General features: G+C 42.5%; 1 protein-coding gene across 1 annotated transcript; it reads right to left on the reverse strand.

Moving 5' to 3' along the window:
- Positions 1 to 10,146: 10,146 nt before the first annotated feature.
- slc17a6b (solute carrier family 17 member 6b) lies at positions 10,147 to 24,150 on the reverse strand. Its single transcript, XM_035629244.2, has 12 exons — positions 23,810 to 24,150; positions 21,947 to 22,202; positions 21,015 to 21,133; positions 18,986 to 19,100; positions 17,815 to 17,902; positions 17,585 to 17,671; positions 17,006 to 17,148; positions 16,212 to 16,361; positions 15,283 to 15,415; positions 14,803 to 14,913; positions 13,651 to 13,778; positions 10,147 to 13,073 (listed from the first exon to the last, which is right to left on the reverse strand). Exons 1-12 carry the CDS (start codon positions 23,884 to 23,886, stop codon positions 12,732 to 12,734), a joined length of 1,749 nt encoding a protein of 582 aa, XP_035485137.1. The 5' UTR covers positions 23,887 to 24,150; the 3' UTR covers positions 10,147 to 12,731.
- Positions 24,151 to 26,176: the final 2,026 nt, after the last annotated feature.

Genomic DNA, 26,176 nt, shown 5'->3' on the forward strand with positions numbered 1-26,176 from the left:
ACAAGCCTCATACCACTTTCATGTGATGCATTAATATTTCTAATTTTTTTAAAAAGTCTACGCCCAACATCTCTTTGGTTTAGCTTAGCTCAGCATAAAGACTGGACAAAAGGGGAAACAGCTACAGCAACTAATTAGTTCATATTTTCTGTTCAATCTGAACAAAGACCAAAGTTTCAAAGCAACAATTCACCATTCTATAAGAAGTTCTGTGCATCAAGACTCATTCTTGGCTGCAGTATATTGCTAAACCATGTTTATAACATGTTAACATTTTAATTATATATTTTAGAGGTACTTGGATGATTTTTTTTAGCATAGCTATTAGTCATAGCTATTTTACCCTTTTCCAAAATTTGTGCTAAGATATGTAAAAATGTACCTTGTTTATGTAAAAATTCAACTACAGTCTGTTTTGAATCCTTTTACATTGATAACACAATAAATTCAGCCGCAGTAGACATTTCTTTGAGGACCCATCATTAAACTCCTTCTAGCTAAACGCACGCGGACACGAGTTCTTATATTTTAACCGTCTTTTCTGAGGAAATTATTGAATTAAAACAATGTCTCAGCTACACGACATGGATCAGCACTCTCATGACAGATGGCATCTCAGGTTGCCAAGACAACTGAGCCCCTAATCCGCCTCCCTCTTATCCCCACTGCACTGGTGGCGGTGGTGGTGGGGGTGATAATTCAGCGCAGGGCACCATGTGCTGTGTCCCACTCAAATTGGTCCCCTGGGTCAAGAGGACCCCGAGGCCCATCAGATGGGGACACAGTTATTAGAGACTTACAAGTGTTTTATCATTCTGTCAGATTAGAGCAGATTTCATTTTAAGGTGGAAAGAGCTGTCTTTGTGTTATCAAAATGATTTTGTGGAGATGTAGGATCAAGTGTAATTTGAGCTTGACCCACACCAATGATTAAAATTGAAGATAGACTTTTGCTGCATCAACGGTCTCTTCTGAGTTCTCACAACCTTATACATAATGAACTTTACACATTTTTTTTTCAATCTCTCTGTGCTTTTATGTAGCCCATAAAATGTGCTCTCATCATCATTATATGATGTGAAGAAATACCAGACTGTGTCCCTCTTTGCCATCTCAAAGGAATTGACTGAGGAGAATTCATTCAGGAGATTTAGCTAAATCACGTCATGGCTTCATGATAATTACTGATAATTATTCCCACAATGTATTAAAACCGTCTTACTGTCACCCGCCCGTCGGTGGGTGTGTTGCTGCGAGGCATTCATATAAATGACTAATAAATAATATGTCAGCCGGTCCCGCATGACAAATGACTGCTGGTTACCTCGGCCCAGGCTGGCGGGCCAGGGGGTCAGTAGCTGCGGGGCGGACCTTTGCTTTAATTAAACTACCTGTCACGCTGAGCTTCTAAATGTGGAGCCACTGTGGAATCACTGCCAGGAAATGACTGTACTTGGAGTCAAGTGAAAATGGTTTCTGTGAAGTGTCAGCAAACGGCCACCAGAGGGCGGCATAGCTACTTCATCGCAAGCCCTTGATGCTCGTGGAAAAAAGAGGAGCCATCTTTACTTTTAATGGAATGGGGCGCAGCTAGTGTGAAGTGATTTCAAATATCCAAAGAGAGAGCCAGTAAACCTTCTTGCAGGTTTTTCCACTACTTTGGTGGTATATACCTGTATTTAAAGGTGCATTTCAGTGCCTGTGTACCTGTGCAGCTCCATGGTTACCCAAACAAAAGCTTAGTGCACTTCAAAACCTCCAGTCAACTGTAGGAAGGGCTCAGCTCCACGGGCAGCTGCCTCACTGTCATTCGTCTCCCTGTCACTGCGATTCAAATCACTGGGAATTTAACAAGATTACCGGCAGCGAGTGGAAGCAATGGAGTAGCGGCGTAACGTAATTATGAAGTGATGGAGTGCTTGAAACGGCTGTGTTATCGCTGGCGAGTCGCTTAACCCCTGTCAACACGTGAAGGATCACGGCCTCGCCCTCCCCGAGTGATGATGGACACAGATTCATCAGCATATATGAGCTTAAACACAGGTTTATGTTTTCATTTTACTCTTTTTGGGGGGGACACATGGGCGGATCCATGTCTTTGTGTCTGTTTCTTATCTCTGTGGCTTTGTGAGAGATTAGCTGGAGCAGCTTCAGTAGAAAAAAAATAAACATGAATGTACCTTAGTATGTTGAAAAGACGAAACCTGAACCTTGAGTCCACACACACAACAAAGACACACACACACACACACACACACACTCTCTGCGGGCTCAGTCTTTCAGCTTCCCCCTCATGGTCCTAGAGTCTCTCCTGACAACCACGTTTCTCTCTTTTGCCACTTCCTTTTTACACAAGTATCCCTGTCTCCATAGCAACTCATCTCAGTTTTAGAAATGTGGACAAAAGACACATGGAAAAAAAAGATCATACACAAATAATACACGTGGACACACATTAATCAATAGAATACGCACACTTCACTACTACACAGACTCTCACATTCATACTGTGTATATAGCCGCAGATCTTTCAGAAGCAGAAATTCAGAAGCACACAAGGATCGTTACCTAAACTACAAACCTTCAACTTTTGAGAAAGAATTGAAAAAAAGCAGGAATTATGTTTTGCGTTTTGATTTGAAGCTGCTCTAAAACCTTGTATTTTTCTCTGTGATATTGACAAATAATGTTCCACAGCATATAGTTTATTTCTGTAGTCTGTAGCCTCGAGCGGCTAGCACCGCGTGAGAGGGGTGAGGAGCAGGCCACAGAGTTCTGGTAAGCTCACTTCTTTCAACCTCACCGCAGCTCGTTTCATTTCCAAACTTGGAGGTGACTCGTGTCTTGAGGCAGTTTATCAAATTTTCGTTCAGCCTCCCTCTGAAAAAGCTTCATGTCACTTTCTCTCTTCATTTCACATTTGCAGTAGTGCTCCCCAAGACCTGTAAACAGACGGTTTGTAAAAGCACGAGTATGGAAGCGATCCGTTAAAAAGCCAAACTCCACCACGATGTTACTGAAGTGCAGAATGAGTTCGTAAGCAAATATGTGTTTACTTATTAGTGGTAGATACACTACTTCTGTCGAATACTCCCTGGCACTGTCGTGCGCTTTACTTAGTATTCGAGTAAGTGCATTTAGTTACTTCCCTGTGCAGGGAGTTGTGTGTGTGTGTGTGTGTGTGTGTGTGTGTGTGTGTGTGGGCGTGTGGGCGTGTGGGCGTGTGGGCGTGTGTGCGCGTGTGCGCGTGTGTGCGTGTGTGCGTGTGTGCGTGTGTGCGTGTGTGTGTGTGTGGGCGTGTGGGCGTGTGGGCGTGTGTGTGTGTGTGTGTGTGTGTGTGTGTGTGTGTGTGTGTGTGTATGTGTGTGTGTATGTGTGTGTGTGTGTGTGTGTGTGTGTGTGTGTGTGTGTGTGTGCGCGCATCAGGGCAGAGTAGTGTGTGTGAGAGCGGTTCAAAAGCGGACTTTCCGTTTGAGCAAGAAGCGAGAGAGACTGACAGGTGGACAGAGAGAGCGAGGGTAGAAACAGAAATCCTACCCCTCTGTGGAGCAGTGGATTGACAGATTCACTGCGTGTACACATTTCAGTGGTCAGGCCGGTGTGAAGGCAAGGGCATTAAAGAAATAGGCTTGTTTGTGTGTAGTCAGGAGTGTAGGTGCAGCGTAGAGCCTGAAAATAAGAGTTTGATACGTCGATCGTGGCAGCAGCTCAAGTGTCTGAGGGGCCAAAGCCAGAGATACAGTCTTTCAGAGGTTATAGCCTGACCGTGTGTGTGTGTGTGTGTGTGCAGTGTTCGTGTAGTCGTACGTGTAGAAAAAATGAAGAAACTTTTCAGCGACGGACAGTGTCCGACCGGCGTGTGACTCATCCGATACATCATTCAGCTGTGGCGTCTCTGCAGTGTCTGAGTCACCATGCAGTATAGTGACAGGGTGAGGACGAGCACCGGCGAGGGAGAGGGAGCCGGTAACAAAGGAGCCTGACATGATGAAAGAAAGATCATGACATTATCTTATCCTTTTCATCTGTCTCCTTTTCCGCAGCCTTTCACTTGGCGTCGTCTGAAGTGCAATCTAGTTGTTTCATTGATATTGTGTAAATCTGGAGCTGGCAGGAGGCACAGTGGAGCCTTGTATGATATTTAAAATGTTCAACAGAACACATCTGTACACATTTTGTCCGATAATACCCAGTTATGAGAGCTGGTTTCTTTACAGAATAGTTCTAAATTATGTGGAGAAATGAAAAGTGCAGGACACAGTTAAACATTTTAATACCAAAAGGCACATGAACCACTGACATTTTCTGTTCATCTCCACTCATACACTTATGATAATTCATAATAATAACAGCATTAATGATATATACACCAAACGGGAGTTGTACTTTAGCTCCCTGTTTTCATTTGAAATATCAAGCTGCCCATTTTTTCCCCCATCATCTTTCCAAAGCAAATGTCAGAGGCAGTGTCTCGTGTGTGTGTGTGTGTGTGTGTGTGTGTGTGTGTGTGTGTGTGTGTGTGTGTGTGTGTGTGTGTGTGTGTGTGTGTGTGTGTGTGTGTGTGTGTGTGTGTGTGTGTTGTCTATTTGTTTATCGTCTGTCCCTTTTCTTCCACACACTCGTCCCGAGGTGTCTGCTCTCGCAGGCTTCGCTCTTAAAGGCGCACAGCACATTAATATTTTATCACCGCAATGACACAATAGAAAATCCATTAGACGAATGCAAATGGGGTTAAGTTCTTATAAAAAAAAAATGGCTGCAGGAAGTCAATAACAAAGAGTGAAACGAAAAGGATTCAGCATTTTTTTCCCTCTGTACAACTGGATGGTTTCTGCTGTGGTTGGAAAGTAATTGCAAAGCAATTTTTTTTTTTTTTACTCTAATGGGTAAATTGCAGGATGTGAAATGGGGCTCGCTGTTGTGACATCCACACCAGCAATTACAGCAAATGGCTTAACATGAGATAACAACAGGCTTCGTTTTAAGACTAAAATAGTTTAAACGCTGGTCTTTTGTCAGGGTTGTCATCGTTTGACACAGTTGTAGTGTGTTAACTCTTCACTCCTGCAGTCAGGAGTGTGCACGCGGAGTGTGCATGTCTCTGAACACACAACAAAGGGGCAGACGGCGATAGTGTCGCTCCGGTGTTATCGCTCGGCTTTGGGACCTCTCTATCAGATGTGTCACATCCCTGGAACTAATGAAATCAGATGGACGAGTATTTGGTGACGGCGTGAAATCAATAAGGCATCAAAGGAAGTGTGTGCCTGTAAACATGTGTGGTTTACTGAGAGTCTTTGTCCAATAGCAACAGAATCAATTAGAAAATGAGAATGTGTTCGTCATATAACACAATGCTGATTGCATCAAGATATTATATGTTTCCTCCAGTCCCATTAGACAGCAACGCTCTCCCCCCACCTCTCACTTTTTTAATGAGATTTGGAGTGTGTGTGTCACCCCACTGTGAAGCCATCGGTGACAGGCACGAGGACAAAAGGAGGCCTGATGCTTGGGTTTTGGGAAATACCCCTCCTAACCAGACACACACACACACACACACACACACAAACAAACACACACACACATCTACTGCTAGCCCCCATCTGGTCGTAGAGCATAAAGAGGCAAGATGAAATAAAGAACTACTGGCACACACGCATGAATATCCACGCACGCTCCCATGTGCGCACACACACACACACACACACACACACACACACACATACACACACACACACGCACAAACACACACACACACACACACACACACACACACACACACACACACACACTTCAATTTTGGTGCTTTTGCATCCCTCCCTTTCCACTCCCATGTTTTAATCCTTCAGCATCATTTGTATCCTTATCAGCACAGAATAAAACGGTAAAGCAACAAATATTTTTCTTTGTTAGTATTAAAATCAAGAACATAAAATATATACCAAGAAATCGGAGTCGCGAACTTCAATCTGAAATCCTGAGATGTATTTAAAAGACAGTTTACTCCTTATCAGATTTTCTCCTTACCTCCATCCAGACATAAATGTATACTTTATTCTGAATAATAGAACAATGTGTGACTGAACCTTTGCATTATTTTAGAAAGACTATGTGCTTGTAATCCATCCTCGATAAAAGAAAGCTACCTTTTAAATTTCTGAACCTGTCATTTTACCCGCAGAATAGCTTTACTTTGAGATGAAAAAGAGAAGAAGACAAATAACAGAGTAAGAAGTGTGTGTTTGGTGTGTGTTTGTGTGTGTGTGTGTGTGTGTGCATGTGTGTGTGTGTAATCTTGATAAAGACCTGATAAAGGAGAATTCCTCACTTCCTAAATTTAGAGTGCCTCGCCCCCGAGGCTCCCCCCCCCCCCCCCCCCCCCCCCCCGACAAGGCCGATGACGCACTTCCTGACGAGGTGGTAGTTGCGTATGAGCTGAGAAGAAGGAGGGCGGAGGGAGAAAAGGGGGCTGATGGGGTGTGGGAGGGGGTGCAGCTAAATATATACCAGCTGTGCTGAAGGTGCTGAAGGCTGGCATGTGCAACCAATCGTGCTTCCCGACTCGTGCAGCAGGAGGATGCTGCCTCTGTTCTCCAAGCCAATCGCCACCGAGCCACAGCATGTTGTGGGCGGTGGGAGGGGGGGGGGGGGGGGGGGGGGGGGGGGGGGTGCGTGTTACTCTGCAATCGTGCAGAAGTGCGACATGTAGAACGTCGGGAGTCGTTTGAATACCGCAAAAGGCACGCTGTGTTTTATCTGTATTTTACATCTCTGTGTACAGCTCAGTGAACACGCCCGTCGTGGCGATACGCAGCGATCCGTCATTGAGCACCATGGACAGCTCACGTGTGCGTGTGTGTGACTGAAAGCTGCGCAAACCTAAATGCAATGAGTGAACCTCGAAACAAAGCTATTTCTCTGCTTCTATCATACAAGAAGTTAAGAAAAAAGGCACCCTTAATGCTTTGGATGTGATCATTTGGGGATGATAATTAATTAATACCTCGAGAGATCTGCATGCATCTCATGCTTAAATCAATATCCTATCTGAGGATATTCTTTGTCATGGTCCTGTGACCAGCTCAGAGGTGCTGCAGGCACATTGTGCAAATCAGGAGCTTATTTATGAGCCGAGCAGGATCTCAGGGGCCCGAGCACAACATGAGCACAGCCCCTGAGTCATTAAAGAGTGATTTTGGCATCTACCTCCACTCCCCTCACACACACTCACACCCTCCCCTCAGCTCCCTGGAGGCTGGAGCAGCACCTGCCCCCCACCCACACGTGAACAGCCATTGAAGATACTGAGCATATGGGCACGCTTTCTCTCAATTTAGCATCCGTGCTGTCAGACACACATGCACACGCCCACATGCTGTATTCATATACGTGATGCACATGAAAACATTAAGACTCAGGAGAACTTTTAAAAGAGCGGCTGGGTGACGTCCGTCTGTACATCAGTAAACGGAAAAGATGTTGTTTTTTAAACCTTTGTCGGTGGAGGGAAACTGTGTTAGATTTCGTATAATTGGTGGATTGATGGTCACAAAGGGTTATGGGTCACCTCCCTCACTTGCACCGACATAGGAGGACGGTTCTGGCTGGTTGGCTGTGAGAAAATACCATTTAGTGGAGGCTGGTGACACGTTTATTGAGCCTGTCCAATTAACTAAAGCAATGAGCTGAGCTGGGACAAGCGTCACTAATAACACACATAACACACGCACACACACACACACACACACACACACACACGGGTCAGAGGACCAGGGAGACGGAGCGTGTTTTTTTATATCTCCTGATGCAGAAGTTGTGCATCAATCAGACACTGATCTCTGTGTCACCTTGGGCTTTTCAGAGCTCCTGCAGAGTTGTTTGACGTCAGTGATGTTCGGAGTCTGAAGTGAACTTCACTTCAATGACTTTAAAAAGAGACGTCAAGGTTCAAATACACGGGGAAAGAGAAGAGATGTCTATTGTATGAATTATTCATTATATATCTATCTTAGTTTTTTATTATTTAAATATCATTTTCCAACATTTTAACACATAGAAATACTCTTATTACTTAATGCTTGACAAAGGTTAGTTTTTTCTAAAAAGAAATCTGTGTGAATGTACTGGACAATATGTCGTTGGCTGAGTTTCTGTGACAAAGGAACAGGATGCGCTGTGAAATCAGTATTGTTGGATTTTAGTTTTTAGGTGAAAGTCATTCATAACTTTGCCGAGTACTTTCATAAAAGAAAGTAGATGTTTTTCTTTTTCTTAGCTCAATGAGCAAGGAGATTCATTAAAGACATAACCGAGGCCTTCTCAGTATTCTTCTCAACCGTTTGGTGGGGCGCATTTTGAGCTGTGATAGGTGATGATTAAATAATGAAAGATTTGTTAAACTTAACTCATGTAACTGATGTATATTGGGCCAAAAGAAATTCCCAGGGTGCATTGCAGGTCTCAAAACCAAGCCTATCCTGTCTCTGCTGATGTTTTCATATTAGTTATGGAAGAAATGGCCTATAATGATTTTTTTTTTACATGACTATTGTTATTCTATTTAATCCTCTTTAAAACAGATTTCATGTCAATATGTAAAATGTTTTATTTCTCAGGCTTTACATTTTGCTCTTTAAAAAATTCATGCATTTACTTGACAGTCTACTTTTGATCTTCTACGTATTTGTATGAGGCTTATAATTTAAAAAAAAATGTGTAGCTAAAAATGTTGGAACTAATAAATGCTGAAACATTTTTTTCCCTTTTTTTTTCTAGATCGCACCATTAAAGGGTTAAACGAAGATTTCTCAGTGACACATTTACCTGAAAGGGAACCGGCATCGTTCAGGTGTTGCACTGTACCTTTGTTCAGTTGCATCTCCCCTGGTGACTGTCTGTGAGAGCTGCGCGCCCAGGCCTGGTTGATGGAGGTAGGGGTCGTCTCCTTAATCGAAGTAACACCTCCAAATAGCTCAGTAAGTGCTCCTCCTCCCTCTCATCTCCATTAAGAGGTTAGAACAGTCAATAGGTCCTGCCAAACACTGGGGACCGACCCTATTGATTCCACTGACGGGGAAGGAGGGCGGCCATTAACTGTACACTTCCTGTGGGCTCGGCGGAGCAGCTAAAACCGCACTCTAATGATATTACAAGCTGATTGCGTGCTGTGCAGAAGGTTTGCAGAATGAAATCTGTCAGTATTTCTTTGATTCAGAAAAAAATGAGGTGTTTTGACTATTCCATTTTTTTGTGTTATGAACAACTGCACTGAGTGGTGACTGGTGTGTTAGGAATTCCCATAAGTCAGTCAACTTGAATCAAAACTATACAATTATGAATAAGTAGTTGCAGTACTGTTATTACTGTTTACAATGCAAGTCAAGTTTACAAAATGTGTTCTGCTCTCCAGTATTGTCTGACTTTCTCTGCCACAGATGTTAGGTGTTTGCACATTGTCGTACATTGGTTGGTTGGTTGGTTTGTCAGCAAAAACTGCAGAACGGATTTCCACAAAACATGGTGGAGACATAGAAGCACAAGAAATAAGATTATTTTGACATTTTCACTGATTTCCCATGGAATAATGCATGGATCTTGATGAAAAAAATAAAATCTGGATGTAGCGGATTTAAATGTGCATTCATAAGGAGACTGCTTGGCCTTGCCAATACAAATACTCAGGACACAGACTTCTTTTTTTTTTTTTCTTTTTTTATATCAAAAAAGGATATAGAGTTTTTCATTTCGACATCAACAAACCTCTCAATTTACACAGCAACAGAAGCCATAGAATCACACTGTCACTTCAGAGGCACAAAAACAGGAAACTACTTCAGCTTGCACATTTGTTGATTTTTGAAAATGAAGAATCGGCTTGGTTAGGTTTTGTTTTATCCTCAATGTCAATGAATACCGTGACAATGAAATCAGGGCTGTACACGGGGCGGGAACATTGGGGCGAGAGGGGTCCAGCCACTGAATGGAGAGAAAAAACTAAAACCTGAGGAGAGAGAGAGAGAGAGAGAGAGAGAGAGAGAGAGAGAGAGAGGGAGAGAGAGAGAGGGAGAGAGAGGGAGAGAGAGAGAGAGGGAGAGAGAGAGAGAGAGAGAGAGAGGGAGAGAGGGAGGGGGGAGGGATGAGAGAGAGAGAGAGAGAGGGAGGGGGAGAGAGAGAGAGAGAGAGGGGGAGGAAACAACAGCACAACAACAAGTCCATGTGTTTCACACAAAAACAGAAACATGAAGGAGACGAGCGTCCGTCTCTCGGACGGAGCTCGTCTTATCATTCTCATCTGGTGAGCAGCCTCGTCACAAACTCCCTGATATTTCTTGTGGTCAAAGAGATTCGTGCTGGGCTCTATTACTATATTTTCATACACACAGTATATTTCTTATTTTTTTTCTTTACAAGTGTTCATTTTCCTACATTTAGTATCACAAAAAAAACACGACTGTTAAAACAAATGCGTAAAAAACAGTTATACATAATGACTGTTCATGACCAGAACTGTTACTATGGATTTATTGCTTTGTACACTGAGTTGTGTTTGGTGCCACCTGCACACCAGGGGTTCACGCGCTGAAACCTCGCTGCTGATGGTCTGTACTCCCTTAAAAATGTGTTGACGTCCAGCTAAAACCCAGCTCTGCTCTTCACCTTTGGTTAATTGTGCAAAGAAATTAGCATCAGTAACAGTTTCTGAGACACAGACAAAGAAGTCCGAAAGAAAAAGAAACCAAAGGACAAAAGGACATACTACAAAGTTCACTTTTTTTCCATGCATAAATACACATCCACACACATCTACATTGTGAAGTGCCGACTTTAAGGTCTCCACAGACGAGTGACAAATCAAATCAACGCTCCGACCTCGTCAGTCAGTGTAAGTGCAGAATGAGGACAGGACCGTGCCAGAAGACGTGGTGTGTTCACTTGTTCTTCTTATTCTGGAGCCTACAAACACTTTTCATTACCAGGCTGGCGGAGGTAAAGAAAGGTCATTGCATTACACATGAATTCATTCAAATGTTTTGTGCCACTTTTCAAATGGACAAATGTCAGTTTGTCCAAATTGCACATATTTGTGATTGCCTCTCCTACGGTATATTATCTTTAACTGTAAAAAGAAATCTCTCGTTTTGGTGAACTCGACGCAAAGTATAGGTGTAAACATTGAAATTTGTGTTTGTGAACGTTCACTTCAACTTTAGCTTTGAAGGCCCTGGAAACATTTTCTCGTTCCTCTCACTTTAAACTTGGGGATCTTCCACAAATTCTGCAATTTAGAAAAGTTTTTTCATTTTCTTTTTCATAATTTTAATTATTAATTTTTTTGTTGTTCTCACTGGTCTTGTCTGGAAAAACGGTCAGTATGTATTTCTGTGCAGACTTTACCATTTGATTCAGAGTCTGATTATTGTTGATGGGTTGTTTTATTACTGTCAGTCATGATCAAGCAGATTTAGCAGTGTTCCCTTTTTTCGACATAAATATTTGATATTATTGAGAAATACTTATATTTCCGGGGGCTTTAACGACTGCGTTGAATATTACTCACCTATTCCTTTAATTATGTAAATATCGATTTCACACTTTTAAAATATTTTTCTTTTCGTCAAACATTTTAGGTTTGTTGCTCTAATATATGAAGACTCTCATACTGATTTTGGCCAGTCTTTGCATTGCACAAACTCTTCATAAAGTCATGTATGTATGACGCAAATCTCTTGGTCTAAAAGTGTCTAAATTTAATCTCTAAGCGTTTATACATCTTTACTAGTTATCTCTGTAATATATATATATGTTTAATTTAAGACCATTTTTATTCAAAACATTTTTCCTGACATTGCATTGGTACAGCTATAGGCTTCGACAGTAACGTGGACTGAAATAATGAGAATGGCTTTACTCCTGCACTACACTGCTGGGATGTGACAGGTCGCAAATGCGAAACTCAAACTCTCAAACTGCAAAGGTACAAAATGGATCACATGTAGCAAACAAAGACAATTTTCAACCTTGTATGCAAAGTGTAACCGAACGGCCATCACGGGTCATTACGCCACGCGTCAAATCTTTACACCAGGTCACTTACATGTTAAGGACTTAGAGTTACACACACAGAAGCCGTGGATAAGAAAACTTAAATCATCGTCTTGTGCATTGACAGGTCACACTAATCTGAGTGCATCCAGGAGAGACACAGTACAATCTATATCAACAGAGTGTCTGGTGTCTGTTTACAACGCTGTGCAGTGACATATTTCTACACTGTGATGGCTGGTTTGTATTGGACATTGTACTGTCACAGGTCATTTGATAATTAAGGAGTTAGTTCTGAGGGGCAGCTTCTATGTAAACCTACAGGCTTCAGTGTGGTCAGGAAGTCTCGACTAGTAGAATGGAAATGTTCACGTCTACCTATGGTTGCACTCCAAATGAACATATTTATGACCAATATGCATAATAATACATTTACAGACTGCCAATTTGATATGTGTTACACGTCTATTAATCAAATATCTTTATATTTTCCATATATTTTAGCAATTTAAACATTAAGTGGATCATTTTTTAGGAGTATTTTCATTTTTAAATTTGTGCAAACAATAGCCGACAATGATGGATTGTAGTTTTTCTTGTTTTCATTTGCTGATATATTTTAGGACTAAACTGATGCACACTCAGGAAAAGAAGTCTACTCATGGGTCGGTGAATGTGTGTTTGGTCTAGGAGTATCCCTCATCCTTCCTGTAGCCGTAGCCCCCTCCCTGTGTTTCTTCTTGGACGTACTCCTCGGTCTTCTCCCACCCGGCAGCCCAGCCTCCGTTCACCTGCGTGGTCGCACCGTACGTCTTGGCGGCACCGCCGAACGCACCGTAGCTTTGAGTAATGTCGCCTGTCTCTTCTGCCAGCTCGTCCTCGTCAATGAAGCCGCACTTCTCCTCACTGGTCAGCTCTGGGTCGGCCCACGGTTGCTTTTCTCCTGAAGCAAAGATCCCGTAGAAGATCACACCCCCATAATGCACCATGGAGGCAATCAGGAACACGTACTGCCATTCCTCTCGTGTCTGAAGAGGTAAAGAACACAGGATGTCATCATGAATCCAGAAAGATTTCTCATAACTATAACCATTATAAAATTGATCCTACTTTAGTGCACCAAATGTACATGGAACTGAAAACAGTCACCACCAAATTCACATTTTACTCCTGTTTGAGGCACATAAATGTTTTGAATCTATGTCTATGTAAGGGAGTGGTGCATTGGCCTGGGATCACCAGACCGACTCGCATTATTAGTCCCTTTGAGTTTTTCTCTTTCTCTGTGCAAAATGTTTTAAGAGTCACACACAATATATTTTGTGTGTGTATATTTTGTGTATATTTGCTGTGCATCAGCAAAATACATATATTTTGTCTGTGCCCCCCCCCGACCACCACCACCACCTAGTCATAAATACTACAAAAACATTTAATAAATCAGCTATGTTGAATTCTGAATGTGCAATTATGACTTCTGTAGTATTAGTATTATTATTAGTAGTAGTAGTAGTAGCACTTTTATTATTAGGTTACAACTTAATACATTATAGTCTGCTGATGATAAGATGATTTTTTTCGAGCATAGATGTGGAAAGTCCTTACCTTATTCTTTGTCATAGCACCAACAATCAGTGGGCACACCATCCCAGACAGGGTACCCACACCATTGGAAATGCCCATTAAGATACTAGCATAACGTGGAGCAATATCCAGGTGATTGACATTAAAACCTGATGGAGTAAAAAAAAAGAAGAAGGATGTAAAATGAAAATATTGTTGATAAATTGGACCTTGTGAAATGACGAAAATTCTGGCCAACCAGATATAGCTGTCAAATACAGGGAAACACTGTGGTTGCCAATGTCAAGTCATAAAAGCAACAGATTCTGGACACAGTTGTAGATAAAAGCAGCACAAAATGGGAGAAATAGGCAGCAACACGCCATTCATCCTCCTCCTCCCCCACTCTGACTGGCTGAATGAATAAGTGTCCTCGCCGAACTGCTGGCTGACTGGCAAACCCCCCGGGACCGCTAGCACTGAATTATTAAACACTCCAGGAGAAAGCTCAAGAACAACAGGAAGGAAACAGATTTTGCATTCAGTCACAGACCCCTGCATCCGCTGTAGCTAAAACATAGATCTGTTGAATGAATGGCTGAAAAAACCTGAAAGATTAATTTTCCAAGCAAGTGAAAATGTAAAAAATAAATAAAAATAGGCTAATATCTGAAATCTGACATCTTTAGCTATGCAGCTAATTTTGATGAGGCTCAGTGCGGATGTTGTAAACACATTTTAGAAAAGAGCACTAAATACTACATGCATTTGCAACATCATACATATTGATGTATCATACCAAATTAACATACCCAACTGCTTGGGACATTAACAAAATTGTGTGAAAATTCAATCCCAGCAATAAAAAGAAAAGAGGCATGTTTCCCAAAATTTCCCAACTATTCCTTTAACCACACTAAGTCGTCATCTTCTTCACAAAGTGATGGCATGTTTTTAAAATTGGTGAAAGTAAAATCAACAGCTACTGTTGCAGAAATTATTCCACATATTCACATATATATATATCCCATTGAAATGTGGCTTAACAGCCTCCTCTTTAAGATTGAACAAATCCACTTCTTCTTCTTTTGTTATGAACTTAGACGCATTATATCTGGTAAAACTGCTCCCCAAAAGTGATCATTCAGATGTTTCTGCTACAATATATATCTGCATTTAACATTCTGTACTAACCTGATATTGCAAATCCACTGAAGCCCACTGCCAGCACCAGGAAGGAGATGGCCACCCCTTTGCTGTGGGAATATCCTACCACCAGCAGCAATGTGGCCTCCATGCCAAATCCTGACAGAGAGAGACAGCAGGTCACACACACACACACACACACACACACAGACAGAAAACACACAAAGCCCACGGGCTGCTGGTCATCACGGTGCCAATTGAATTAACCATCACACATGGTCTGCACTCAACTACATAAGTGACAAATATAAAATCAATGCACAGTCACAATCAGCGACTCAACTTGTGTGTGCAAAAACTGAGCAAATACAAAAACACAAACACAGCCATCTCTTAAAAACCCATCTGCCAGCGAAGAGCAACTGAAAATAGAACAGTATGGATCCAACAGCCTGAAAATAACACCCTGTAGCAGTGCAGAGAGAAGGTGTGGAAAATGATATTTCTCTCTCGGTCCAGACTTCTCACCTCCACAGTTCATGATTTTCCTGACGTTGGTAGTTGTCATGATGTTCTTGCTGCGCAGGTAATCGGCCAGCTGGCCGCCAAAGGGCACGACGATGGTCATCACCAAATGGGGAAGGGCAGAAACCATGCCGACCTACAGCCACATGCAGAAAAAATAATTTATACACCACAGATGTTGCCTGTGTAATACTCTTTCATTGCATAATTTCATTTTATATTAAAGGCCCTTACAATCCTTTTTAAATCAGCCTTTAAATATGAGCAACATGGTCCAACATGGACATAAAATAATCCAGTGAGAAAAGTTTTGTTTATTTCAAAGGAGAGATTCCTGCATTTGTATTTGGGCCAAGTGTGTGTGCCATGCACACACCTTTTATTCTAGCGTGATGATTTTTGAGGGCACAATGTAATAGACACAGAATAGCAGAAGATACATTTGGTTCACTGTGTAGAACTTTTGAGTTCAGTAACTCATGACGTTTTCCTCAAGCTTTAACTTTGATCGTTGCTTATGTAGTCGTGGTCATTTATTTCATAAATACTAAAGATATGATAACATGTTTAAAAAGGGGTTTAAGGGATCATGTACAACGTTAAACATGTATCTTAAAGTTTGTCTTGTAATATAGTTAATTTAGTCACATTACTCATCTTTTTAACCTTTTACAGGAAACACAGTCTGTTTGAAAACCAACCTTTCATGTCCTTTGTAAACCGATTCTGTCTTGTTATGTAATGTACCATCTGATGAGAGAGAACTCCAGGCCACCAGTTGCACTGACACTGATTTCGATAAGCGTCACATGCTCCGCTCTGGAACACTAGTGTTGTGTTTTCGCCCACACCAATTGAATCGATCATTAATCCATCACACAGTTCAGGCTCAGTGATCGTCACTCGTCCACTGACTCGTATCACACTCTCACCTTGCTTATCTCGAAGCCGAACACTTCCTCAAAATATGCAGGTTGGCTGATCAGCAGCAGGTAAAAGGTCCAGCTCCTGCAGAAGTTGGCCACGATGATTGCATAGACAGGCATTGAGGTGAAGAACTTCCTCCACGGGGTCTTGAATTTCTGAAATGGATCATCAAAAAGGATTGTATTCTACAAATACCTCTGCATTACCTGTCTACGGTCAAAGACAGAAGGTGAATGACAGATGGGAGTGTTACTGAGCTGAACTTGTTACTGAGTTGGTGCTTATAGTACACTTTACAACAGAAATCAATAAAAAAAAATCAAAGAATATATGTATATATTGTTGTAATAGGATAGGGGTTAGGGTTGTTATAATGTACTACTCACAATGGATACTGGATACTCTAGCCATTTAATATGTAATAAATCATAATGGAAGTTCGAATCAAGCCGTTTTGGCTCAACTTGTCACTAAAATATGAAGTACATCAGCTAGTACAGCAAATTGTATTTTCAGCTCTAATTTGACATTGCTATATACTGCAATATATATCCTATTGTATCCATATATATATTTTGATATATCGTATCGTGACCATGTATTGTATTGTATCGCTATATATCATGATATATCATATCACGACTCCCGTATTGTATTCTTATATATCGTGATATATCGTATCGTGACCCCATGTATTGTGATATGTATCGTGTGTCGTGAGGTCTTTACCAATATACAGCCCCTAATTTATTGTCTTTCTGAGTGTAGGTGTCTTCTAGTCAGGAGTTCATGGCCTCACCTCAGCAGGACCCGATAGATTGGCACTCTCTCCAATGCTCTCCTCAATGTAGCAGCGTTCCTCATCAGTGATGGTTGGATGTACAGCGGGGCTTTCATAGGACACAAGGATCCAGAACATGTACCAGAAGATGCCGAAGCATCCTGCAGATCACAGACAGATTACAGGTCAGAACTTAAGATGATTCATTTTGACCTCATCAGCAACAACACACACACAGTGTTTAGTAGTCTGATCTTTTTCAAAATGCCTGAGAGAATAAAAGCCAGACAGGAAAGCCAACTGTATTTCGGTCCAGAGAGAAAGATCGGTGGTTATTTATTGACACACCAAAACATTGGGGAGGAGGAAATCAATACGCAGCCTGCCTGGATAAATCCATTTGACTTTCACCGGACTCTTTCACTGTCAAACGCTCAAGTTTTCAGCCAAGCTTAAAAACACTTAACCGAACATTCGTCAACATACAGTGGGGTCCAGGAGTAGATATATATAGATATCTATATATATATATATATATAGATATCTATATATCTATATATATATCTCACATGCAAGCCCATCATCAATCAATCTTACCATAGACATAGAACACTGAGGACCAGCCACTGTACTGAACCAGGATCCCAGCCAGAGGCATCGCTATCACAGCTCCAGCATAAGAGCCTGACAGACAGACATTGAGACAAGGGGGTCAAACCTTGGAAGCTTCAACTTTTCTAACTGAAACTGTGACATTCAAAAACACCGGTTCTGAAACAAATGTATACAATTGCCAACAGGATAAAAACAGAGACATGGGTATTTACCACAGAACGATAAGGTGGCCAGACGACTCCTCTCCAGCGGAGGAGCCCACTTACTCCAGATGCCGTGACAGGCCGGGTAGGTCACTCCCTGAACACGCCACACAGCAGCAGTTTGTATTAGAAGAGAAATGTTCCAAAACATTCATCAAGACACTGCAACATCACATTGTTCAGCCTGTTACATTTGAGCGCTCAGTCTTCTTGATAGAAAACAATTTCTGTATGTGTGTGAGCGTGGACATTAAAGACAATGTGTTAAAGTACAGTTAAAGGTTTCTGCATTGAACGAATCAAGCCACATCTGTATATTAGATTGCTCCAATCGTTTATAATGCTGTTACAGTAAATAACGGTCACACAATACACATGATGACGAACAAAAATCAACATTTTCACCCTTGTAATTAGCATGAACAAAGTGCACGGCGCCGTTAGCATTACCATCAGCTGTTCAATGTGCAAAGCGGCTCTGCGTCGATTAAATGTTCATCAGTAGTTAATTTGAACAAACTGCACTGATATTAAAATCAGCATGGACTCTCTGAGGAGGGCAGTGTAGTGAAATATTACATTATAAATTATTCTCCACAAGAGTCATCAAAGCTATCAATTTTGCCTCCAATTAAAATGTGCTGCAACACGTTATATGATTATAACATGTTGATAGATGCCATATGATTGAAGCCTTTGTCCAAAAACATTAAGAGGAGGAACTTTATCCTTACATTCCATTATTTCTGATAGTCGTATTTAACTAAAAGTTGTCAGCTTTCTGGGTGTCTACTTTACGACGGCAGAGGATCGATGCACTTTTGCATATCAGTTGTGTATTTTCCATCCATCTGAGCAGTTGTGTGTATGGTTGTGTATGCAGTGTACAAAGTGTGACAGTAAAAGAACAAGCTGGACAATCCCAAAAAAACACATAGTGGACTGGATCAATACAGCTCCTTTCGTGTTTCCTCTGGCTGAATATCCAGTGTCACAGTCTTCCCTTTACGTTCTTGTGGAGTAAAATCTGCAGGAAGCCCCTTTTAGCGTAATCCCCTATTCATAGTAGCCATAGTAACAGAATATCACATTAGACACATGGAAGCATTATGCTCCGTGAATGGTGAGAACATGTTCAGTGCCGATCTTTTATTTTCCACACACGTTGACAGTCTCTTACCTCCACCAGCCCTTGTAATATCCTCACAAAAATGACACACCCATAATGGACTCGAGCAGCCGAGGGAATGAACATGTTGAGGGTGGAGGTCAGGACGATGGCTGCACCGAATACCCTGGAAATGATCAAACGCATATTTTAGATATGCACTTCACACACTACAGCTCGTCCAATGACTATTTTGAGTGAATTTGATTTGTGTTAATTCACACATCTGAGCTCTGTGCCTTTGTGGTAAACAAGTGAAAATGCATTTTCATTTTATTTCAAATATAAGGAGTATTTGCCTTTTTTCTGATTTCTGTTTTCCTGATTGTATAATACTTTAAACATATGAAGTCCTGAAAGTATTGACACCGGTAATATTTACCCTGCAGATTAAACTAAATACAATCAAGGAACTACTTAGGATGAATTTATACAAATATAGATCTCAGCAGCAGAAGCAGCACATTAACATTTTCAGTAGGTTCGATGCACACTAGCTTTTACTTGTGACAGGCTACTGTCTCTTTGGTTTAGTTTTTGTTTAACTTGATCTAATTTCTTCTTCCAACACGGATAAATATCAATGAAACACAACCGAGTCCCATTCACATAAAAGGCCCGTGAAAAAATGTCATCTTCGTCTTCATCTTCTTTTGGGGAAGAAGAAAAAAGAGAGAAAACATCTCACAGCATGAAGAGCGCGTATTGACGCAGTTCGTTTGTCGTGTTCTCGGCTCTGATTGGCTCTGCACCCTACACACACGCTCTCGTTCTGACGTCACACAAAAAGTAAACGTAACAACAACGCAACGGTTTTTTTTAACGTCGGCCACCGTTCAAGAAATATGTTTTTTCATGTAAAAATACACTCGATTTTGATTTGACACTGAGACAGAAGGAAGATGATTTACCGAACACGTTGTAAGTTCTGTTAAACACATATTTTCCATGACGATTTTTCTGCCACAGGTTATTAAAAAATCTCACATTTGGATCCAATTCTTTCAGATAAAACTGGATGAGACTTTTTTAAAAATTGTATGAATATTTTAAGAAAAAATTCCATCTTGAGGGAGCAGCTGAGCACGGGGGGGGGGGGGGGGGGGGTGTCATCCATAAACACCGAGCTACTCCTCATTTTTGTCACGTCTCTGCCGCCCCCCTCTCATCGTGCACGCGGGGGCCAGACCCCTAATCCGGTTGAGGCTACTGTCGGGCACGACACCAATAGATCCGATTGCTTCCTCGTGTCAATCAGCAGGGTGATGGGCAGACGACAGGGATTGGGGCGAAACAATAAGAGAGGAGGAAAGGCCTGTAGGTTAAAATCCGCAGTTTGATTCAAATCTGTCTGCTCTGGGTTTATTTCTAATAAATAATATATTGGACTCTTTTTAATTGACAAACATCTCGTTTTTAATAGCTAATCGATTTAGGCCTCTACTCTTGAGCTGTAAAATGGTGGCGTTGCCAGGAACGACTAAATGAGCCCTAACAATCAACATGTCATAGTGCAGTCGCGTTAATATCATATCTCATGCTGTCTGTGATATAACGCTGCAGTCATTATGACTTTGTGCATTTGGCAATGCTCGTGTGAATAAACGCCTTTGGCGACGGAGCCGGGTCTGGTCTCCGTGCCTCCGTGCCCCGGGAGAGCGACCCCCCCCCCAGGGGAGCTCATTAACAGGTGGCAGGAAGCCCTGACACCGGGGGCTGCAGGCCCGCAGCCCGGTGCACTCCCTGCAGCTCTGCAGCACCGGAGCAGCTGACCGTCTGCCGCCTCGTGCAGCCCATAATACTCACCTTCAAACGGCGAGCATTATCATTTGAGTCATGTTTGCCTTGGCTGCCTTGCCTTAGTGTATAAACTGAATTCATTTAATTCCCCAGGTGTTCATTTTTGTTTCATCTCCGTCTTAAAAAAATAAAATAGAGAAGAATAATAACAAAACAAAAACAAAAGTAAAACATACAATGAGAGTGATGAAGGAAGACGATTTCGTTCAACAGGCCTACAATAATAAGAAAAGATCACTACCTGTTGGCTGCGAGCCTGGAGGAGATGTATCCTCCCGGGATTTGAGTCACGATGTAGCCCCAGAAAAACGATCCGTGAATCATCCCCACCGTCTCCGGATCCCAGTTGAACTTGGCTTTCTGGTATAGATCATATGGAAAACAATGCCATGGACATACAGACACACGTGAACGAATACGTGAATAAACATATGTTTCTTTGTTCTGTCATTCGAGAAAAGAAACGAAGAAAAAGCATGATGGCGAGGAGGGATCGATGTGAGGGCGAGGCCTGTTTTTAATCAAAGGCCTGAGACGGTTTATTTCGATGCCCTGACATTGATCTTCTTTTAGAAAAAAAGAAAAAAGAGGCTATTTTTTAAAGAAATGTATATATATATATATATTCTACTATGATTTACATATTGAGACGTTATCTAATCTTGAATTCATGTGACCTTTTTTGATGTCCTTTCAATGAAATGTATTTTTCATAACAATATCAGCCATCCCTCGTCTTTCTACCTGATGCACATTATACACACATGGCACAGTGATGCATTCGAGTTGCCAGGTTATTATTTTTTCTGTTTTTACCTCTCAAAGAATAAGCTTGACATTATAAAACATGACCATCTTCATGGTGAATTAACGACTCGGTCGTCATTTGGAATCTAGAGGCCTGTACTTAAAAAAAATAATTAAAAGAATCATACAAACATCCATCTACATTTTGAGAAATCTCATGAGTCATGATTTATTTTTTTTCTGGCGCCATTTAGGATTCGGGGAAATGATTCTATGTCCCAGGCCTTCTATGTCCCGTGTGGGGAAATGCTCCCCTTTTTTTTCTTGATAAAATAAGAGCGAGGCGTTTTGAGGTTCACGATGCCTTCGTTGATTATGACTATGATTCGTATGATTAGGTCCATGCGCAGGGGAGGACGCCCACACCTCTGTGACGATGATCTTGCCGTTCTGGTGGACGGTGCTGTTGTTGACCATGCCCACGATGGCCACGCCCAGGTTACACCGGATGCCGAAGGAGATGCAGAAGCCCAGGCCGCTCATGACGGCGATGATGTAGCGCCGGGGCAGGCCGAAGCAGCTGCAGTCGCACAGCGGGGGCTTCTTCTCCGCGGCCTCCCGCGGCCGGCCGTCCTCCGTCAGCTCGATCACCTCCCCGCTCTTCTGCCTCCTCTCCATCAACCTGCAACAGCCAGGTGAGGACAGCGTCGTCCGCTGAGCTCTCCAGTGAAATGACAGCACACGAGCCAAGGCACAATTCCTCCTTTATAATGGCACTTTTCACAAGGGGGCCCCATCTTTTCTTTTCTTTTCTGTTCTTTATTTTTTCTTTTTCCAATGTCCTCATTATATGAATATTTTATAAAGGGCTGGCTGGTTCATCCTTTCAAGAAAGTGCAGGAAGCAATTGTTGCAGAATCCCCACAGTGATTTGTGTCTGAGTGTATGTGTGTGTGTGTGTGTGTGTGTGTGTGTGTGTGTCTGAGCCGGGGCCTTTGTGCTGCGTTTTTGTCAATATAATATGAGGCATCATGTGTGCGAGGCGTGATTCGTGGAGACACGAGCAGCGAATTAAAACCGAATGATTTCATCTATTTGTGCTTCGTGTATCACAACACGATGGGGCAAAGCGACAGACGGTCAGACCGTCATCGCGTCGAGCGTGTCCCTGGACTGTACCGCATTGCAGCAGCCCCTCACTTCTCACACTGATTAGCATTCACGGGGCCGAGCAGCAGCAGCAGCAGCAGCAGCAGCATCTCCAGCCTCCAGACACGCGTCTGCGTGTGGGCATTCCTCGAAGCCCCCCACCCACCCACTGCCCCCCCCCCTCAGGAAAAAAAAAGTCACACTTATTCGCCACGCGTTTTCGGTCCAAAACGCAGGATGCAAAACGACCATCACACACACACACACACACACATACAGACTCACACACACACTCACACTCACACACACACACACACACCAAATCGAAACATTTAAATGCACGTGTCTGCGAACGAAAGGGGCAGAAAATAATCGAATATCAAATGCAAATCGATGTTAGATGCAAAATGAAAGGCCTGTTTTTTTGTGTTTTTTTTTTAAAGGATGCGACTCGGAAGATGCAGAATATCTATATATATCTATAGTTTTCCGTATTTTCTTTTCCAGGTGCAGGAAATTCCACCTTACACATTTAAAAGATACGGAAGATGAATTGAGATGGGGCTCTACGTTTGTTCTTATATTCATTCAGCTGCAGGTGGAGAGAACCACCAAGACGTCCGCACTAATGAGAAGTCGTGCAAATGTTGATGGTGGGTTTGAAATTAATAAGGGGGGGCACACCGGCTGAGGGCTTATTGTTATGCGTGCGTCAGTGGCCTTTAAAGATGATATGAGATGCATTATGAATTATGAACGAACAATGGAAAAAAAGAATATAATAATCGTGCAGGGGCCTTAACGTGTCTGTTAATGAGATGCACGTTCAGGCCCCTGCATCGGGATGGACGCATCCATCCATCCATCCAGTGGCATGCAGGTCCACCCAAAGCCCTGCCATCACACACACACACACACACACACACGCACACCACACGCGCGCGCCTGATTACATAATTTTCTTCTCACTTTTAGAGGCGTGACCACAGATTCCTTTCAGTTGTAAAACGGTTGTAAGCGGCCTGCAGACCCACGCACCGCCGCGTCTCCTGTCAACTTCACGTCCACCGCTACAATTATCCAATCAGGCGATTCACCAAATGAATTCAATAAAAAAAAATAAAAAAAGCCCGTCCTTACCTGTGCATGTGACCCAGGGTCTTCCCCGCAAATTCCTTCACCCCCGCCGTGGCCCTCGCCTTCACTGACGACTCCATATCCACTTCGTGTGTGTGTTGCGGGCCTAGTTTGGTCTTCTCGACGTTATTATTATTTTTTTTTCTTACTGCCCAATTGTCATGTTACGGCACAGGATGGCCGAGCGCTGCGGCTGCAGGGCAAACAACAGGCGAAGTTCTGACAGACGCGAGCCCGGGGGGGCGGGGGGGGGGGGGTCCCGCGGACGAGTTCAGATTTCACGGTGAAAGACAAAAAATCATAAACGGAAAAAAACCCATTCACGCAGGAACGAAGAGGGGGAGGAATCAGACGAGCTGTGCGCCTCCATCCACCGCCGACTCGTCCCCTGCCTGGCGACCAGCAGCCGCGCCGAGTGCCATCAGGACCAACACGAGGAGGAGGAGGAGGAGGTGGAGGTGAGAGAGAGAGAGAACCGGCGGCGTCGAGCGACGCGGACCAGTGTCCGCCACCGAGAGGGCCGAGAGAGAGGAGGGGGACAAACTAGAAAGAAAGACAAAGAAAGAAAGAAAGAGAAGCGGCCGATGGAGAGATCTTTTTAAAGATGGAAAAGACGCTGTAAGAGCGTGAAGCAGCAGCAGCGGGCGTGTGCAGTGGCCTGAGCGGATCGGAGAGGGAGCGAGGCTGCTGTCGCGCCTCCTGTGGTGAACGCAGCTTCGTCTGACGTCGCGCTCGGCGCCGAGGTCAGCGACTGCAGCTCCGCGCGCAACATCTGTCCGAGGTCAGCGACTGCAGCTCCGCGCGCAACATCTGTCCGGCGCTGCGCCACGAGCCGAGGCCACGGGCCGGTGACCTGCAGACGGACCGGTGGGTTTGTACAGTGTTAGTAACAATTGTGAAACGGGGGTGGGTGGTGTCATAGTTCAACCCGTCGCCCCCCCCCCACCCCCTCTAATAATATAAATCTAAATAATAATACAGCTCCTTTTTTTATAGTTTCATTTTTCGTTTTTATGCTTGAAATGGAAAAAACAAAACATACAAAGACAGTATAACCACATTTATGGAAAGTGGAGCTCTCTCTCTCTCTCTCTCTCTCTCTCTCTCTCTCTCTCTCTCTCTCTCTCTCTCTCTCTCTCGCGGTGCTATGGAAACCAAATGAGCAGGAGTGGACCCCCCCCCCTAACAGGCTCTCTTCGCACCCATCAATAATTTAAGCATCTCCTCGATTCCCATCACATCTTCCCTTTGAAACGTGAATACAAATTTTGATATTTTAAAAAAATATAATGAGATTATTATAATTGTAATGAAATATAATGAGATTTCAAGGCTATATCTTATATATCTATTAAAATAATACATTTACAAATGCTGCTTACTAAATTAAACTAAACCACTACTAATCCATGTAGTAGTACAGCAAAAATAATGGTAAAATGATCATATTATTAAGATAGATAATAATAAATATAATAATAAGAACAAGGAGAAAAACTTTGAGACAGATCTTAGCAATGTGCTTAAAGGAGAAAAGAGAAAAGCATCACTGCTTTTCTCGTTATTTGTGGGTATGGGCTGCCACCTGGTGGCTACATATGGCACTGTATCTTTTAAAAAGTAAAAAATAAAAACAGGATAAAGACATGCCATGACAAACATAAACAGCCATAATATCATATATGATCATTGTGGGATGATTGCTGTTCTTGTTATTTGTTAGATTATATATATATATATTATTTATTTCTTCTCTTAAAGCCCCCCCCCTAAAAAAAACAAACAAACAACCACCTCCAGCTGTGTTTTGATTATTGTTACTTCACCGTGACATTTGACCGTTAATGTGCACAATGATGTGTGTGTGTGTGTTATAGCTGGACACTGATTAGGTTTTGCAGTGTATCAAGTTTACAAGTTAGCCGTTGTCCAACACAAGTGTGGTTTTGGATTATAAGAGTCAAGTATGAGAATTGACTTCTCATCTTCAGCAGCCTTAACAGTGTGCTTACAGGTCTCCCTAAAAAGTCAATCAGTCCTTACTAAGACCAAAAAGTAGATCATATTACTCCAGTCCTCAGATCTTTACACTGGTTTCCTGTTTGTCAAAAAAAATGACTTCAAAATACTACTGTTGGTTTACAAAGCACTGAATGGTTCAGGGCCAACATACATTTCTGATCTTTTGTTTTCTCCCTTTTTACTGCAGAGAGAAATTGAGGATTTTAGGGGTTAAGTAGCATTACATCTTTGACAACAACAATAATAAAAATGTGTTAAGTATCAGCCTTTTTTCATGATCACACATCAGTTTGACTTGTGATATCTAGGTCTTGTGCTGTGTGCAAATAAAAAACACACTAAAACCAG

This window comes from Scophthalmus maximus, chromosome 4 (assembly GCF_022379125.1).
Source record: "Scophthalmus maximus strain ysfricsl-2021 chromosome 4, ASM2237912v1, whole genome shotgun sequence".
Taxonomy (NCBI): domain Eukaryota; kingdom Metazoa; phylum Chordata; class Actinopteri; order Pleuronectiformes; family Scophthalmidae; genus Scophthalmus; species Scophthalmus maximus.